At 36.3% G+C, this 20,174-nt stretch overlaps 1 protein-coding gene across 2 annotated transcripts in view; it reads right to left on the bottom strand.

Moving 5' to 3' along the window:
* NT5C2 (5'-nucleotidase, cytosolic II) overlaps positions 1-20,174 on the bottom strand; it is a 92,388-nt gene that overhangs the window by 64,512 nt on the left and 7,702 nt on the right. For both annotated transcript variants that reach the window (XM_039243931.1, XM_039243933.1), the window contains exon 2: positions 3,946-4,070. In XM_039243931.1, the coding sequence (XP_039099862.1) occupies positions 3,946-4,046 (101 nt within the window). In that variant the 5' untranslated portion in view covers positions 4,047-4,070. The remainder of the gene's footprint in view (positions 1-3,945; positions 4,071-20,174) is intronic.

The raw sequence follows: 20,174 nt of genomic DNA, 5'->3' as shown, positions 1-20,174 counted from the left end.
TTCCTTTTCTCATGGAAGAGACACTTCCATTAGGCCAAAAAAAAAAAAAAAATAGGGTTAAAAAAGCCCTTCCCAGTCCCTGAATATTTATCTGCCATTCCCTACAAATATGAAACACTATTCAAAGCATCAGAATGATATACCAATGAAAAAAAGTTTAACACAGTTCTGTTAACTCTACCTCATCCTTATTCTGACAAGATATATGCCATCTGTACATTATTTAAGGAACACAGCTCTTTGACATTTCTGAGGACCTATCTCTTCCATGTGATTTTCAATTCATAAGATGGCTATTGAAATCTTAACAATTTATCCACTTGAATATTAAAACCCATACTAAAATGACAGGTTAATTCCATTTAATCAACTATACAACTAAAGAGCTGAATGACAGTCATGTGATATCACTAAGTGGTTAGTTGAGAAAGAAATTAAAATTTGTCAACCTGGCAGTTTCTCTCTGTATAAAACCTAATACTTGTTTTTAACTTGCAGTTTAAAAAAATCATCAACACTTCTAATTCTACTGGTGTGCCAAGCGACAGGTACTACAAAATAATTTTATATAGGTACACAAATATCTTTTTACTCCTTAAACATATATTATAATTTAACTTTGATCAGAGGAGAAATTAGGTTTCAATAAGCACTGGTATGCCTTTGGAGACCTAAATTTGAATTTAAAAAAATCATTTTGAAAAAATATATAAAGAACTTAAAGAAAAAGTGATTTCATTCTTTTTTTTTTTATGTTTTTTTATTTATTTCTAGGAGAGAGAGAGAGAGACAGCTTGAGCAGGGGAGGGTCAGAGAGAGAGGGAGTGACAGACTCTGAAACAGGCTCCAGGCTCTGAGCTGGCAGTCAGCACAGAGCCCGACGCGGGGCTCGAACCCACGAACCGCGAGATCATGACCCAAGCGAAAGTCGGGACGCTTAACCGACTAAGCCACCCAGGAGCCCCAAGAAAAAGTGATTTCAATGTCTTTTAAAATAAGGCAAAAGACCACTTAGCCAAAACCTCACAGGCCCAATTATTTATCAGACTTCAGTTCAACATGATAAAACCAATGCTGAATTCATAAGCTGTAGTCATAAAGAACCAACTTACAGAAATTCTGTACTATAATCATCAAAATTTAAAAGGAAAAAAAAAATACCTGACTTCAGCATCCTGGGCACAGTCAACGTCAAGAGAAGGCGAAAAATCTAATTGTTCCATTCTTGGGTTTGAGAGATAAAAATTGTGATCTATACTGATCACTATCAGATTCTAGGTGTTAAACAAGGAACTACTTAAGAGGTAGTTGTCTAACTTGCCTCCTTCAAGCCACTGTAACATCTGAGCAACCCAGCCTATCTTCTGACCAAACAGCAAAACTATTCCAATGAAGGGTTTGGCTTGATAATTATCTTCAGCCTAGAAGACTCAGTAACCATAATAAGGAAATGAAAGACATACAACAGTCATACATTCTGAAAGCCAGTTTCTTAAAACTGACTCATGACCATCATTTTTAGGACTAATATTAGCAAGAAAAAAGCCAAAAGCTAGATGTGTATTTACTTAACTATTTAGCTTCCTCTAAAAAGAGAATTCTAAAGCATAACATACAGTGCAGTGTTTATGATAAATGATCATCAGAGTCTACCTAATTTAACAAATGATAAACTACCAACTCCAATAAATGTTTTTAAGAAAAAGCCCTAAAAACAGACTATCTTACAAACTGACTTAACTAGAAAACTAAAATAAATTCCTTTTCAATGACTTCTATTAAAATTTTTTAATTAACAAAAGCAAATACTTGCAAGAATTCAAGAATCCAGTTTACATTAAAAGGAAAATCTGCAACATGCTACCACATGGATAAACCTTGAGAACACTATGTTAACTAAAGTAAGTCTGTTGTGAAAAGACACACTGTATGATTGTACTTATACGAGTACTTAAGTACTTAGAGTATTCAAAATTATAAAGACAGACCATCTAATGGTGGTTGCCAGGGGCTGGAGGAGGGAAGAATGAGGAGTTATTTAACAGGTACAATATCAATTTTACAAAATGAAGTTATGGGGATGGATACTGATGATGGCTGCACAACAGTGTGAATGTACTTAAAACCACTGAACTATATGCTTAACAGTTAAGACAGAAAATATGTGATATGTATACTTTACCACAATAAAAAAAGGAAAAAAATGTTTTAAATGATCTAAAAATTCAAATCCTTGAAGACGTTTTTTCTCTTGTTTCTATTATTTCAGATTGTATTCTACTATATGAAGACTACAAGATGCAGAACCAATCTACAATCTTACAGGAAATATCATTCTAAATGAGTCAGAAGCACTCAGGCTATGTATGACATATTGCATACAATTAGGACATGTGATATTTTCTAGATGATCTCTCTTCATTGCACAATTATAGCTCTTGTTTCTACTGACAAACATGTTACAGCATAACCAAATGCATGCAGCATCAAGAGTAAGCAAATAATTGAATAAGTATAAAACATCTATATATTTCCTCTTTCTTCCAGCCTAGAAACAAATGAGTTAATTATGTGTTGTAGGTTCCTGGAGTTCCCATGCAACTTCTTAGCACTGCCAGTACACCAGCATTTCTACTTATACCTTGCTTACCGAAGATGGGAAGCCAGATAGTGCTAGTAGGGACCAGGTCTATCTTATGAATTTATGGAAAATGTAAACTTCTAATTTCTGTCTAAAAACAAATGATTTCTAGATGCAATACTTAACTTCTACATATCTTAGCTACTGAAGATTTGAATCTATTAAAAATAGCATTTAAAAATACTTACATTTTAAACTTTTACAGGATTTTTAAAAGGATTTAGAGAAAATATTAAAGTCTTAAGATAAGAAAATGTTGCTAATACTCAGCATTAACACATTCAAGCTAATACATAGTAGGCAGTAGACACAATTTTAAAATATTTAAAAATTAAAATCAGTTTGTGGCAAATGTCAAATAAGAATTTCACTCTGATTTTTAAATGTTTTTATTCATTTTTGAGAGAGAGAGAGCATCCACACAAGTAGGAAAGGGACAGAAAACCCAAAGTGGGTTCTACACCGAAAGCAGAGAACCCAATGCAGGGCTCAAACTCACTGACCTGAGCCAAAGTCGGAAGCTCAACCAACTAAGCCACCCAGGCACGCCTAGAATTTCATTCTTATTAACTAAGGTACAGAGCACCTGGGTGGCTCAGGCAGTTGGTTGAGCATCTGACTTCGGCTCAGGTCATGTTCTCACGGTTCATAGGTTCAAGTCCTGCCTCCGGCTCTGTGCTGACAGCTTGGAGCCTGGAGCCTGCTTTGGATTCTGTGTCTCCCTCTCTGCCCACCCTCTCTCTCGCTCAAAGATAAATTGAAAAATGTTAACTAAGGTACAATGTTCTAGCAGCTGACGACTTTCTTCACTTAAGGGTATTAGTAGATATAAGAAACTGAAAGAAATTTCCTTTTAAAACAGCAGCAGGAGTATGGTATACCAGTGCTTAAAAGTCTAGACTCTGGACTGGGTTTGAACCATGAGCTAACTGGGGCGCCTTGGGTGGCTCAGTCGGTTAAGCATCCGACTTCGGTTCAGGTCATGATCTCACAGTTCATGAGTACAAGCCCTGTGTCGGGCTCTGTGCTGACAGCTAGCTCAGAGCCTGGAGCCTGTTTCAGATTCTGTATTTTCCTCTCTCTGACCCTCCCCTGCTCACGCTGTCTCTCTCTCTCTCTCTCTCTCTCTGCCCCTCTCTCAGAAATAAATAAAACATTAAAAAAATTTTGAACCATGAGCTAACTATATAATCTATGCAAACTGCCTAACTTCTCCACACGTTAATTTCAACATCTGTAAAATGAAGACAATATGTGCCCACTTTATAGAGCTATTTTGAAGATTAAATAGACAAAATACTTACCGATGATAGGCTTCTCGCCGATACTTTTTCAGGGCATGCTTATCCATGTTAGCAGGCATATCTGCTGCATTCTGTAACCGATCGCTCCAGGAGGTTGACATTTTATTTCAATTGTATGCTGAATTCTAGAAAATAAAATCAGTTTAGTAGCTTAATATTAGTATCTATTTACTGTCATTTGATGTTTTAAAAAATTAGAAAAACTCTAGCTTGCAAATTTCCTGATATAATTATCTATTTAAATATATTGAATATGGTAAATATACTGAAAAATTATACTTACCTTTCTAAACTATGTCAATTTAGAAAAAATAATTTCATACGGTAATTTCTATCCAGACAGATCATATATTTCACTCCCAAACAATTAAGCATGACTACCAATAAAAACTAACTTCAATCCTAGATTCTAGAAGAGACCTAGACAACAGATTTGTGAAAATATATTAATTTTCAACTAATATAGATCTCAAAATGTGTAAAGTAAGCAACTTTTTTTTTTTAATGTTTCCTTTTGAGAGTGAGTGCATGTGGTTGCACTCTTGTGTGCACATGAGCAGGGGAGGGGCAGAGAGAGAGGAGGAGAGAATCCCAAATAGGCTCCTTGCTGTCAGGGCAGAGCCCGACACGGGGCTCAAGCTTAAACTGTGAGATTATGACCTATGCTGAGATCAAGAGGCGGACACTCAGCCCACTGAGCCACCCATGCGTCCCAGCAACTCTTTAATTGTAATCAACACACTAAGCTCAACCAAGGGGGGAAGAAATACAAGTAATGAGTGTTTGATTTCTGACTATATCATGCTTTTAAATTTTTCTACAATTATCTTTCAGCTGGTATTAAAGACTATGGACTAGGGGAAAAAATAAGCATTTCACCTCATTAGAATAAACATCTAAAGTAAGGTGAGCATGGGGCACCTGGCTGGCTCAGTTGGTGCAACGTGCAAGTTTTACTTTAAGTTTTTTAATGTTTATTATTTTTTTTGAGAGAGAGACAGACAGACAGACAGACAGACCACAAGCAGGGGAAAGGCAAAGAGAGAGGGAGACACAGAATCAGAAGCAGGTTCCAGGCTATGATCTTTCAGCACAGAGCCTGATGCGAGGTCTCGAACTCACAAACCAGGAGATCATGACCTGAGTCAGAGTCAGATGCTTAACCAACTGAGCCAGCCAGGTGCCCTGGAACATGTAACTCTTGATATCAGGGCTGTAAGTTTGAACCTCAGGTGGGGGGTGGAGATTACTTAAAAATAATTTTTTTTTTAATTTGAGAGAGAGAGAGAGAAAGAGAGCGCGCCTGCATGCACACACAAGCGGGGCAGAGGGGCTGAGGGAGAGAATCTCAAACAGGCACCATACTCAATGTGGAGCCTGACACAGGGCTCAATCCCACAACCCTGGGATCATTACCTGAGCCAAAATCTAGAGTCAGATGGTCAACCAACCGAGTCACCTAGGTGCCCCCAAAATAAAATATTTAAAAAAAAAAGCACTATAGAAGTGCCTGGGTGGCTCAGTCAGTTCAGTGCCCAACTCTTGATATCACTTACAACATTAAGTCAACAAGGCAACCACCAATCTGGGTTCTGTCTCCACATATTTATCTATTTGGATATGCCATATATATAGAATCATACAACATATAACCTAATGTGTCTGGCTTCTTTCATTTAACATAATATTTCCCATTTCATCCATGTTGTACCATGTCTGTTTCCATTGTATCTTTTTATCACAATTCATCACAATTGATGGATGTCTGGACTATGTCCACCTTTTGGCTATTGTGAATAGTGCTTCTATGAACACATATGTACATTGTATTTATGTATCAATTTCCAGTTCTTTTGAATATATATTTAGGTCCGTAAGATTTTAAAGTAATCATGATTTCCAAACACTGTTTACAGAACAAAAGTACTGGTATTTGCAAATCTTTTTTTTTTTTTTTTAATTTATTTATTATGAGAGAGAAAGGGTGTGAGCATGGGGGGAAGGTGGGAAGGAGGTGCAGAGAGAAAGAATCCCAAGCAGACTCTGTACTGTCAGTGCAGAGCCTGACGTGGGCCTTGAATGCACAAACCGTGATATCATGACCTGAGCCTAAATCAAGAGTCAGACATTTAGCTGACTGAACCACCCAGGTGCCCCTCTAGTTAAAATCTTACTAAAGCATAAAACTAAATTGAGAGAAGTTATTTGTTAGACTATTATAATTAAATCTAGACATACCAAGAGGATTTTTTCTTTTAACAAAAAAAGACTTATGTAGCAAATCCAGACTATTTTGTGGACCAAAATGGGAGAAATTTTGAAAGTGAGAATTACAATGGAACATCAATAATTTTTGTGGAGTAGTGGTTGGGAGGAGGACAAGAAATATATCTTACATGTATTTAAATAACACTCAGATAAGAAATTTGTATTCTATGGTGAATTAAGAGAAATCAGTATAGTCATGGCATTAAAACAAGACTTCAACTTGAGTTTTACTATAATTATGGTCCATCCAATAAAGCAAGGAAAATAAAATTTGTTTATTTATCGTTGAGGTCTTTTTTAAATTGTTGAGGTGTTAAGGAAATTCCAATTTTTAAAAATCTCAAACAACATTCACAAAAGTCTACTTCTTAACATTTTTTTTTAATTAGGGAGATGTGCAGAAGGTGAACCCTCTAATCTTCATTTGTATAATGATTAGTACACATGGGTGAGGAAACCCATCTGAAGCCTGAAAAAGAATCAACCAAAGATTTAAAAGAGAATAATCTCTAAAGCTCATACAGGTTGGGAAGAGTTCCTGTCCCAAGCAGCCAGAATGGAAAACCTCATCATTTACATAATATTGAGCAGAGTACAGGTGGAAGGATATTGTGTCTGTAATGGGGCAAAATCATCAAGACTAAATATTGCTTTCATCCTGTCTAGCAAAAGTTAAAAGACCTGACAGGACCAAACTGCTTCCAATTAACTCAACCATGTCAAAAAACGAAGTTTAAACATATTCATAAGAATACAGAAATATCGAGCACCCAAAAAGGTAAAATTTATAATGTCTGGTATTCGATTAAGAATTATTAGCACTCAAAGAAATAGGACAATATGATCTATAATGAGGAGGGAAATCAATTGACTGCATAAATGACAGAGATGATAAAATTAGTACAAACATTTAGAAATGACAACTACAATTATCTGAGATGAAAAACATACTGGAGGGGTGGCTAGGCTGCTTGGCTTAGTTGGAGAAGCATGGGACTCTTAATCTTGGGGTTGTGAGTTCAAGCCCCACATTGGCTATAGAAATTATTTAAAATTAAAATTTAAAAAAAAAAATTTTTAAACCTATGCTGGGTACGATTAACAGATTATACAGTAAAGAAAACATTGGTGAATTTGAAGAAAAAGCAATAGAACCTATCCAAACTAAAAGAGAAAAAAAGGACCATAAATAAATAAATAAATAACTGAGCATCAGTGAGCTGTGTAAGTTCCAAGCACCTTGATGTATGTGTAATTGGAGTCCACAAAGGAAAAGAGAAAGGACGAAAAGAGAAAAAAACATTTTAAAGAATTAAAATTTCCAAATTTAATATAAACTATAAATTCATACTTTCAAGAAAACTCAGCAAACGCCAAGCACAAGAAACAATAAAACTACATCAAAGCACGTCAAAGCCAAATTCCTTGAAGAGTAATAATGGGAAAATATTAAAAAGGAGCTAGGGAGAAAAAGCCCCACAATATTAAGGAAGAAGAAAGGAGATTTCTCCTCTGAACCAGTGAAGCCAGAAGACAGTAAAGAAATAACCTTTACAGCATTGAAAGAAAAGTAGTGTCAACCTAGAATCCTTTACCTGGCAAAAATATCTTTCTGAAATAAACTTTTTCATACACATAAAAGTTGAAAGAATTCATCACCAGCCAACTAAAAAAAAAGTTTAAAGAAGTCCAGGCAAGAGGAAAACAATACCCTATGCAAATCAATCTATAGAAAAATAATTATAAAAGACTTTTTCCCATATTAAATCTTTTTTTAAGTTTATTTATTTATTCAGAAAAGAGAGAGAGTGTGTGGGTGAGCAAAAGAAGGGGAGGGGCAGAGAAAAGGGGAGACAGAATCCCAAGCAGGCCCTATGCCATCAGCACACAGCCCAACGTGGAGCTCGAACTCAAAATCTGTGAGGTCATGACCTTAGCCAAGATCAAGAGTCAGATGCTTGGGGTGCCTGGGTGGCTCAGTCAGTTAAGAGTCCGACTTCGGCTCAGGTCATGATCTCATGGTTCATGAGTTTGAGTCCTGCTTTGGGCTCTGTGTTGATAGCCAGCTCAGAGCCTGGAGTTTGTTTCAGATTCTGTATCTTCCTTTCCCTCTGACCCTCCCCTACTCACGCTGTCTCTCTCTCTCAGAAATAAATAAAAAAAATAAAAAAAAATTTTTTTAAACTTTATTAAGAAAGAAAAAGTCAGATGCTTAACCAATTGTGCCACCCAGGCACCCCATTCCTATGCTAAATCTTTTTAAAAGACCTCTGTTTAAACTAAAAGTAGTAACAAAGTACTGTGAAGTGTATTACATAACTAGAAGTAAAAGGTAGGACATTAATAACCCAAAGGTAGGTAGGGGGAAAATAAAAATATACTATTTTAAGGTTCTTACAGTGTACAAGAAGTAGTACAGTATCACTGGAAAGCAGACTGCGACAAAGTAAACATGCATACTATATACTCTAAAGCAATCACCAAAATTACACAAAGTTATGACTAATAAGGCAGCAAAAGAGATAAAATAGAAACAAAAAAATAATCAACTCAAAATAAGAGTTAAAAAGAACAAAAGGAAACAAAGAACACATAGGACAAACAGGACAAAATAGCAAGGTGGTAGAATTTTAGTCAACTATATTTTTAAAAATTGCATTACATTAAAAAATGTCTAAAAACCCCAGTTAAAAAGAAGTTCGAGTGGGTATATTAATATTAAACAAAGTATACTTCAGATCAAAGAATCACTATACATAACTGATATAAAGGTCAATCTGCCAGAAAAATATAGCAATTACAAACATATTCACCCAACAAAAGAGCTCCAAAATACATGGAGCAAACACTGATAAAAGTAAAGGAGAAATAACCACTGAAGACTTAACTACTGATAAGGATACACAGATACAGTCTACAACACTATAGACTCACTAGACCTAACAGACATGTATAGACCACTCCACCTAACAACAGAGTACACATTCTTCTCAAGTGCTCAATCATAAAACTAGTATCAATAAATGTTTAAAAAACTGAAAAAAATGCAATCATACAAAATATCTTCTACTACCACAATGGAATGATCTGGAAATCAGTAACATGAGGAAAAACTTTATGATTCACAAATACATAGAAATTAAACAACACTCTCTTAAACCACCAATCGATCAGAGAAGAAGTCACAAGGAAAACTTGTGCATGTGTACTCGTTCGCGCTCTGTCTCTCTAAAATAAAAAATAAAGGGGCACCTGAGTGGCTTAGTCAGTTAAGCATCTGACTCCGGATTTCAGCTTAAGTCATGATCTCATGGTTCGTGAGTTCAAGCCCTGCGACTGGCTCTGTGCTGACAGCTCAGAGCCTGCTAGGGATTCTCTCTCTCCCTCTCTCTCTGCCTTTTCCCTACTCATGACAAAAATAAATAAACTTCAAAAAAATAAGATAAAAAAGAGGAAAAGAAAAATCTCAAATCAGTAACCTAACTTTACAGCTTGAGGAATTAGAACAGGAAAAAAAAGGTAAATTAACTAAACCCAAGTCCAGCAGAAAGATCAATGAGAACAAAAGTTTGTTCTTTGAAATGACCAACACAATTGACAAACATTTACCTAGATTGGCTAGGAAATAGAGATAAAATTTAAATAGCTAAAATCAGATGAAAGTGGGGACATTATTACTGATGTATGCACATAAAAATAAAAATCAAATCCATCAACATATTAAAATACTACATCATGACCAATTGGTGTTGGTTCCAAGAATGCAGGATGATATATCATTCTTTTATATTAATTTATTTATTTTGAGAGAGAGAGAAAGCATGAGTAGGGTAGGGTCAGAGAGAGAAGACAGAGAGAACCCAAGCAGGCTCTGTACTACCAGAGCAGAACCCAATGTGGGGCCCAAATTCACAACTGCAAGATCATGACCCCACCCGAAGTCAGACATTCAATGGACTGAACCACCCAGGCACCCTGGGATGATTTACCATTCTAAAATCAATCAATGAGGGGCACCTGGGTGGCTCAGTTAAGCGCCAGACTTCGGCTAACATCGTGATCTCATGGTTGGTGACTCTGAGCCCCGTGTCAGGCTCTGATGCTGATAGCTCAGAGCCTGGAGCCTACTTCAGATTCTGTGTCTCCCTCTCTCTCTGTTCCTCCCTTACTTGTGCTCTGTCTCTCTCTCCGTCAAAAATAAACATTAAAAAATTTTAAATCAGTCAATGTAACAGAAAAACTATATATCATCTCAATATAGAGCAAACAAGTACAAGACAAAATCCACCATGCCTTCCTGATTAAAAAAAACAAATCTCAGCGAATAGGAAAAAAGGGGGACTTTTTTAGTATGATAAAGCTCATTTACCAAAAAAACCTACAGCTAAAATAATATTAAAGGGTGAAAGACTGAATGTTTTCTCCCTAAAATCAGAAAAAAGAGACGTATGCTCTCACCACTCAACATTGTACTAAAGGTTCTATTCTAGCCAAAGTAATCAGGTACCTTGCAGGATATATAAAAATTAATATAAAAATTAATTCAAGGGGTGCCTGGATGGCTCAGTCAGTAGAGCATGCAACTCTTGATCTTAGGGTCATGAGTCTGAGCCCCATGCTGGGCACAGAGTTTGCTTAAAAAAATTAACTGAGGGGCGCCTGGGTGGCTTAGTCGGTTGAGCGTCCGACTTTCGCTTAGGTCATGATCTCGCGGTTTGTGGGTTCGAGCCCCGCGTCGGGCTCTGTGCTGACTGCCAGCTCAGAGCCTGGAGCCTGTTTCGGAGTCTGTGACTCCCTCTCTCTCTGACCCTCCTCTGCTCACGGTCTCTCTCTCTCTCTCTCCTAGAAATAAATAAAACATTAAAAAAAAATTAAAAAAAAAATTAACTGATAATGAACAACAGACCTAAATGTAAAACCTAAAACTATTAAACTTTTAGAAGAAAACATAAGGGAAAATCTTTGTGAGCTCTTGAGTTAGTCAAAATCTCCTAGTTTCAACACCTAAAACACAATTAATAAAGCAGGTTGATAAATTAGATCCCATCAAAGTTTACAATTTATGCTCTTCAAGATGCTGTCTGGCACAAAAACAGATCAATGGAACAGAAAAGAGAACTCAGAAATGGACCCACAAATGTATGGCCAACTAATCTTTGACAAAGCAAGAAAGAATATCCAATGGAATAAAGACAGTCTCTTCAGCAAGTAGTGCTGGGAAACATGGACAGCAGCATGCAGAAAAATGAACCTGGACCACTTTCTTACACCATACACAAAAATAAACTCAAAATAAGTGAAATTCCTAAATATAAGACAGGAAGCCATCAAAATCCTCAAGAAGAAAGCCAGCCAAAACCTATTTGACCTCGGCCAGAGCAACTTCTTACTCAACATGTCTCCAAAGGCAAGGGAAACAAAAGCAAAAATGAACTACTGGGACCTCACCAAAATAAAAAGCTTCTGCACAGCAAAGGAACCAATAAGCCAAACTAAAAGGCAACTGATAGAATGGGAGAAGATAGCTGCAAATGACATGTCAGATAAAGGGTTAGTATCCAAAATCTATAAAGAACTTATCAAACTCAATACCCAAAAAATAATCTGGTGAAGAAATGGGCAAAAGACACAAATAGACACTTCTCCAACGACATCCAGATGGCCAACCGACACATGAAAGAATGCTCAACATCACTCATCATCAGGGAAATACAAATCAAAACCACAATGAGATACCACATCATACCTGTCAGAATGGCTAACATTAACGACTCAGGCAACAACAGATGTTGGTGAGAATGTAGAGAAAGAGGATCTCTTTTGCACTGCTGGTGGGAATGTAAACTCGTGCAGCCACTCTGGAAAACAGCATGGAGTCTCCTCAAAAAATTAAAACTAGAACTACCCTATGACTTAGCAAATGCACTACTAGGTATCTATCCAAGGGATTAAGGTGTGCTGTGTCAAAGGGGCATACGCATCCCACTGTTTATAGCAGAGCACTATCAACAATAGCCAATGTATGGAAAGAGCCCAAATGTCTACTGACAGATGAATAGAGAAAGATATGGTGAGTATATATACACATACAATGGAGCAACCACAGTTGGCATTATAAGCTATGTTAGCATGTTTTGTATTTTAGGGTTTACATGTATGAGTGATGCAAAATATTTAAAATATTTTATTCCCTTAGAAAGTTTAAATATTGTCTCTTCAATCTTGTTGGTATATTCAACTTATTATATAGGTCTCTTTCGTGGCTAACAGAAGACTAAAAACAAAGCAAAATTACATTTTCATACTGCATTTCCAATAATATATTTTCTATCTCGGAGCACCTAGATGGCTCAGTCAGTTAAGTCTCCAACTTTTGATATCAGCTCATGTCATGATCTCACAGTTCATGGGATCAAGACCCACATCAGCACAGAGTCTGTTTGGGATTCTCTCTCTCCTTCTTTCTCTGCCCCTCCCCTGAGAACTGGTGTATAGGTACACACACTCACTTGCTCTCTATAAACATTAAAAAAATATTTTGGGGGAGGGGGTGCCTGGGTGGCTCAGTTGGTTAAGTGTCCAACTTTTGGTTTAGGCTCATGATTTCATGATCTCATGATTTCACGAGTTCAAGCCTTATGTCAAGCTGTGCGCTAGTAGGCCAGAGCTTGCTTGCGATTCTTTCTCTCCCTCTCTCTGCCTCTCCTCCACTCGTGCTGTTTCTCTCAAATAAACAAACTGAAAAAATGTTTTTTAATATATTTTCTATCTCTCCAGTAGGGGAGAAGGGGAGAATGGGGGGAAATATTTGCAAATTATTTATCTGAAAAAGGATTGTATTCAAAATATACAAAGAGCTCTCAAAATACAGCAATAAGAAAAAACAATTATAAAAATATAGGCAAAAGATCTGAACTGATCTTTCATCAATAAAGATAGATAGCAACTAACCACATGAAATGATGTTGAACATCATTTATCATCAGGGAAATGCAAATTACTACCACAGTAATATCCCACTACATTCTTATTAGAATGTTTAAAATTTCTAAAAGACTGACCATGCCAAATTTAGTGACGAAATAGGGCAACTAGAACTCTAATACACTGGTGATGAAAATATAAAAATGATACAAGCACTTTGGAAAAGTTTTCCATTTCCTTAATCTAGATCTACTATATGGCTCAAACTTTCTACTCCTAATTACCCAAGAGAAATGAAAGCAAATATTCATATAAAGACTTATATACAGAGGCGCCTGGGTGGCTTAGTCGGTTAAGCGTCCAACTTTCGCTTAGGTCATGATCTCACGGTTCGTGGGTTCGAGCCCCGCGTTGAGCTCTGTGCTGACTGCCAGCTCAGAGCCTGGAGCCTGTTTCAGTCTGTGACTCCCTCTCTCTCTGACCCTCCCCTGCTCACTCTCTCTCTCTAGAAATAAATTAAAAAAAAACCTTAAAAAAAAAATTAAGACTTATATACAAATATTCATAGCAGCTTTGTTTGTAATAGCTATAAAGTAAAAACAACCCAAATATCTATAAGCAAGTGAATGGATAAACTGTAGTACGTCCGTACAATGGAATAATACTATGCAATTTTAAAAAATGAACTACTGGGGTGCCTGAGTGGCTCAGCTAATTAAGTGTCCAACTTCAGCTCAGGTCACAGTCTCAGAGTTGGTGGATTTCAGTCCCACATCAGGCTCTGCACTGGTCTGTAGCCTGCTTGGAATTCTCATGGTCTCCTCTCTCTGCTCCTCCCCTCCTATTGCTTTCTCTCTCGAAGTAAACAAACTTAAAAAAAAAAAAAAATCAACTACTGATATACAACATGGATAAATTTCAGAATTACGCTACATGAAAGCCAACAAACAAGATTGCATACTATATGATCCTATTTACATAAAATTCTAAAAAATGCAAACTAATCTACAGTAAGAGAAATAAGATTAGTGGTTAAGTGAGGTAAAGGAGTAAGATAAAGAGGGACCTAGGGAGGGATATGTTCAGTATCTTAATTATGTTTCACATGTGTATACATACATCAACACTTACTGTATACTCTATATGCAGTTTATTGCATGTATTTATACCTCAATAAAACTGTTTATTTTAAAGTCAGGCTTTTTTTTTTTTCTTTCCTTAAAAATAAGAGTTAGAGGAGTGCCTGGGTGGTGCAGTCATTTGAGCATCCAACTCTTTTTTTTTTTTTAATGTTTTTATTTATTTCTGAGAGAGAGAGAGAGAGAGACAGCGTGAGCAGGGGAGGGTCAGAGTGAAAGAGGGAGATACAGAATCTGAAGCAGGCTCCAGGCTCTGAGTTAGCTGTCAGCACAGAGCCGGACGCAAGGCTGGAACCCATTAACTGTGAGATCATGACCTGAGCCAAAGTCGGACACTCAACTGACGGAGCCACCCAGGCGCCCCTTGCTGAGCACTGAGCCTGCTTGGGATTCTTTCTCTGCCTTTCCCCCACTCACATCCTCTCTCAAAATAAATAAATAAACTTAAAAAAAACTTAGGGGTAGTAATTACACTAAGAAAATATTTCTCCCACATATTTTAATTCCTCTATTCAAATTATTATAGGGAAAATTCAAAGCACTTTCTTGGGTCATTCATGCACTAAACAGAATACCTTTTCTTTTTTAAATTAAAAAAAATTTTTTGAGACCTGAGGGTGAGAGGGAGAGAGAGAGAGAGAGAGAGAGAGAGAGAGAGAGAGAGAGAGAGAGAGAGAGAATCTTAAGTAGGCTCCACATTCGGCACAAGCTCAATATGGGGCTCTATCCCACAACCCTGGGATTATGACGTGAGCCAAAAAAAAGAGTAGGAACTCAGGGCACCTGGGTGGCTCAGTCGGTTAAGGATCCAACTCTTGATTTTGGTTCAGGTCATGATCTCACGGATTGGGAGTCCCATGTTGGACTCCACATTGATGGGACACAGCCTGCTTCACATTTTCTCTCCCTGTCTCTCTGCTCCTCCCCTGCTTGCATGTGCTTCCCTCCCATCAAAAATAAACAAGAAATAAATTTTAAAAAGAGTGTGTGTGTGGGGGGGTGCCTGGGTGGCTCAGTCAGTTGAGCATCCGACTTTGGCTCAGATCATGATCTCACAGTTTGTGGGTTCGAGCCCCATGCCAGGCTCTGTGCTGACAGGTAGTTCAGAGCCTGGAGCCTGCTTCAGAATCTGTATCTCCCTCTCTCTCTGACCCTCCTCTGCTCATGCTGTGTGTCACTCTCTCAGAAATAAATAAAACATTAAAAACATGTTTTTAAATAAAAAAGTAAAAAGAGTGGAATGCTCAACTGACTGAGCCACCCAGGTGCCCCAAAATATATTTTCTTTTAAAAATTCCAGTTACAGACTCTCAGCAAAGATAACATAAAACTTTAGCTAAAATTTAAACATAAATTGTTAAATAATAACATTATCACCAATATAGAATAAAATCTACCATGAAGTCTATACAGTTATAGACTGCAAGAGGTAAGATTTTCTTAAATCATCATCTTCAAATAATTCCTCATATGACAACTTTACTATGATCTTATCTAACATTATCTTAATACTATGACAGACTTCTGAACTCTATCCAGAGTCAATCTATCTATACTTAACTATTTTTCTTAGTAATATTAAAATTAAAGATGATAATGCTTTATCAATTGGCAAAAAAAAAACACAAGAGTTCCAATAAGTAGGTAAATATTTCATTTGTCACCTGTTTACAGTATCAAGTTTAAGAGGAGTTTTATTCAGTACGGTACAGCAGTGACTAATACTGAATAAAAAGCTCAAGTTATAATTCCTTTCAAACAACTGTGGTACAGTTAGAAAATTCTGTTTCAACATAAAATATATAGCCTACAAAATTCTTGTCCCTGAAGAGTAACAACTGAAATGAACTTTTAGGCATTTGAAATATTGTAGTTTCACATTTTAAAAATATTTCAACATACCCCTTTCACCACTAATGATGTCACCACTCCCTACCTCTACCGCACCCTCCAAAGGGAAAGAAAACAGCTGCCCCAACCGCTCTAGGCAATTAATGAAAACAGGAAGCAAAGAGTAACTGAAACTGTAGAGTAAACCTGGTTAGTAAAACCATTTTAAATGTTTCAGGTCATACCAGTAATTCACTTGGAAAGAAGTGAGAAGTAAACACATCATGTAGCACAAGTCTATCTGGCAAAATGCTTAATATATATGACATATTGAATCAAATACTCATTTTTCACCAGAATAAGTAGGTCAACCTAGATAACAGGGTAATGATAACAGCAAATAAGTATGAACACTCAGGGTTTTACTAAACTTCACTGGAATTTATTTTGTGTTTAAACATAAAACTTGAAATTTCCAAGTTTTATAATCAACCATTCTAAGAATGCTGAACATGGCTCTGAAACTTGAGTGGAAAGAATAATTCTGAATGGTTTCTTCAAATTTTCTCACCAGCCTGAAACTTATTTTAATCTTCATAAATACAACTTTAACTACATATTACATATATTAAACTAGTTTCTGGAAAAAGAAGAGTTAAAGATAACCCTCCATTTTTACAGCCTGATATTGAACTAAGTAAGTAGGCACATTGTATTTGCGTAAATGTGTGCGTGAGCCTGTGTAAATTATTACAGTTGACTTTTTAAAAACATTTCCTTAAAAAAAAAATTTCCTTTGTTATGATACAAAGGATACACACAAAATATTTCATATGACCTTGTTTTCCTTATGTTCTGACAACTTGGTAACAGCTTTAAATATATAATCTATATAATTAATACAAGTTATTTATGAACTCTAAGGTATGTTGAACCAGAATAATACTGACAATACTGTTGTGGACGATTTCTACTGAAAGGAAAATGTACATCTGTAGAGTCACCTTTACCAGCTGGTCTAACAGTAAGGAAGAGGCTTCTTTCCTACTGCAAACCCTTGATAAGTCTCCACGCTGTGCATCTGTTTGATAGGTAGGCATACTTTACACATGGCCCTTGATAACTCTATTCCTTGACCAATGAGCAAGTAAACCAAGAAAGTGTAGTAGTAAGTCAGTTTTAACATTATGTGTGGCTTAGGGTCCCCTTTGTAACATGACCACAAGCAAATTTATAAATACATTCCCTAGAAAACAAGGGAAGTCAGATACAGGTTAAGATTAATTCATCTAACAATACTGCTGAAAATCGAAATCATAATATCTGTAGTTAATAGGAGAGTGGCCAAGGGCAGGCTGCCCCAAGATGGGCCACCTTAACATGAACAGTATTTTCAGTTAAAAGCAAACAAAACCTAGCAGATTCAGAAGCTCTTTACTTGCCCCTCAACTGCCTGCTTCTATCCAGAAGACAGCTATTAATAGAAACTCCTCTAAGAAACTTATCTTCATAACAAGGCAATCTTTGTTTTCCAACCATCTCCTCCCATCTTCCTGCTAAAGTTCTCTCCCCCTTCTTTCTCTCCTAAAACCCAGTATACTCCTCTCCTCAGCACATAGAAGCATCATGCTGTCCATCTCTGGAATTTCCAGGTCTGTGTGGAATCCCTCTGTGTATACTATTAAATTTGACTTTCTCCTATTAATCTTCCTCATGTTAATTTGATTCTTAGTCCAGCTAGGACTTTGAAGGGCAGAGAAAATTCTTCCTTCCTGACAATTGTCTTATCTCTGACTCGAAGAACAGCACTTTGAAACAAACCACAGCTTTGAAAGTATTTTTGTAACTTTTCCTCCTAATCATAAAATACATGAAGAAAATAATCATAAATATTTTGAGATGAAATGTCAAATTTTCCCCAAAAGGGAGACTCCTTAAAACTGTTGTATTATAGGAGTGCCTGGGTGGCTCAGTTGGTTGAGCATCGGACTTCAGCTCAGGTCATGATCTCAGTTTGTGAGTTTGAGCCCCGTATCCGGCTCTGTGCTGACAGCTTGGAGCCTGCTTTGGATTCTGTGTCTCCTTCTCTCTCTGTTCTTTCCCTACTTGTGCTCTGTCTCTGTCTCTCAAAAATGAATAAATGTAAAAAATTTTTTTTAATTCTTAAAAAACTGTTGTATTATAAACTGTGTTAAATGTTTCATTACCTCTTACCTTTTGAATACTTCATGACAGTTTTTTGTTCATTTTTCATTTCATTAGTTTCATTCAGAGTTCTATCATTTGCCCTGCAAATGTACTATACATTCCTGTAAAAGGCCAGCATTCATAGTTTGCACACCAAGTGAAAGACAGCCAACAAATTCCAAGTAATAAACATGTGTACATATAATTTAATATTCTCATACCCTGTTTCTTTTTTTGCACATTAACACTTCCAAACATGATATATATTTTGACAGTTAGAGCCAGTCTCTTTCTCTAAAATGGAAGATTGATAAGGGTGAGATTTGTTTTGTTTTGCTGCTCTTTCCCAGTTCCTTTAACAGCGACTTGATACACACAGGCAGAAACCAATGGAGCTCCTAAACATATACACTTGGCAGTTCTTTGCTCTTTAGAAGGTAATTCTTGTGTAAGCCTGAAAATGCAAGAATTGCACAAGTTCCTTTTAATGCTCTAAAGAAGTCTTTATGAAATCTTACTTATGGTTCAGAAACACATAAAATTCTTGGCTTGATTAACGTAGTATTTTGCTAACATTTCAACATCAGGCCTTAGAACAAAAGGTTCTTTGTTCTCTGATGGAAAATAACAAAAATGAGAAGAGATCTTGTCAAGTGAGAAATGCAGTACCTGTTGCCTTGACAATCTGTTTTTCTTCAAGCAAAAATATGCTCCCATTTCTAGTCTGAAACTAACTGGAAAATACAAATTTACTTCACATGTTCCTAAAGTTCCTAAATATACGAGAGACCTGAATTTTGTTATATTTTCCTAAACCTCCTACCGCTGCTACTCCTGGAATTGTTACTTGAGCCATATCACACAGAATACTATATTTTTGTTCTATATCAACATATGAAAGGGACTTCTAACTGAATGTTTTGAGTAATACCAGACCTTCAACAATAACATGGTTGCTGACACAAAGAAAAAGAAATCATGTAAAGAAAACATTTTAAATGAATGGACTTGAGGATATGCAGTATGCCATCTATTTCTTTAAAATATTGCTATAATTAACTAAGGTCTTTCAAAAACATAAAGGTAACTTAGCCTACCAGTTTAGCCAATATATAATACTTTGCACCTTTAGTAATAATTCTTGAATATTCTTTTTAAAAAGAGGTAAAAAATTGTTTGATTTCAAAAAGAACTAATTCTTTTACCAATGAGTTCCTGGCTCATCGTTCAACTTTGTTTTAGCTATAATCTTAACTCTTACCAAAAAAAAAAAAAAAAAAGAAAAATCAGAAAGGCAGAAATAACCATCACTGTATTTTCACTTTTTGGGTTATAAATTCATTTATAGATTAGTCTACTTATTTGGTAAAAATTCAGAGATATGCATAAGTTCAATGCCTTAATAGTGCTAACATAACAGCTAACATTTACTAAGCATTCACATTTTTTCATATATTACTCTAAGCACTATACATAGTTCATCTGACTTCTCACAACAACTTCTCACCTGAGTTAGGCGCTATTACCTTCATTATACAAAGAATAAAACAGCATTGGGAAGTTAAATAATTTCACCAAGGTCATAGAATTCTATTTATGATGAAGAGTGTAGATTCTAGAGCCACAATGTCTGGGTTCAAAACCTGTCTCTAACACTACTTTAATTAGGTCTATGACTGAGCAAATTACACAATCACTTCAGTTTCTTTCCTCCATTCCAAAGTGGTCAGAGTTGGAAAAAGAATTCAATAAATTAGTAAGTGCAAGGTGCTAAGAACACCAGCTGACACACAGTGCTTAGTTATTATTTATAATGCTAGAGCCCACGTTTAATATTTGCAGCCTCTGCACAAGGTAGTATAGTAGTCTCCCCTTATCAGT

Source organism: Hyaena hyaena, unplaced genomic scaffold (genome assembly GCF_003009895.1).
Source record: "Hyaena hyaena isolate Hyena2069 unplaced genomic scaffold, ASM300989v1 scaffold_233, whole genome shotgun sequence".
Taxonomy (NCBI): Eukaryota; Metazoa; Chordata; class Mammalia; order Carnivora; family Hyaenidae; genus Hyaena; species Hyaena hyaena.
Note: the sequence above shows the minus strand (reverse complement) of the source record. Positions and strands in the feature narration are given on the sequence as shown.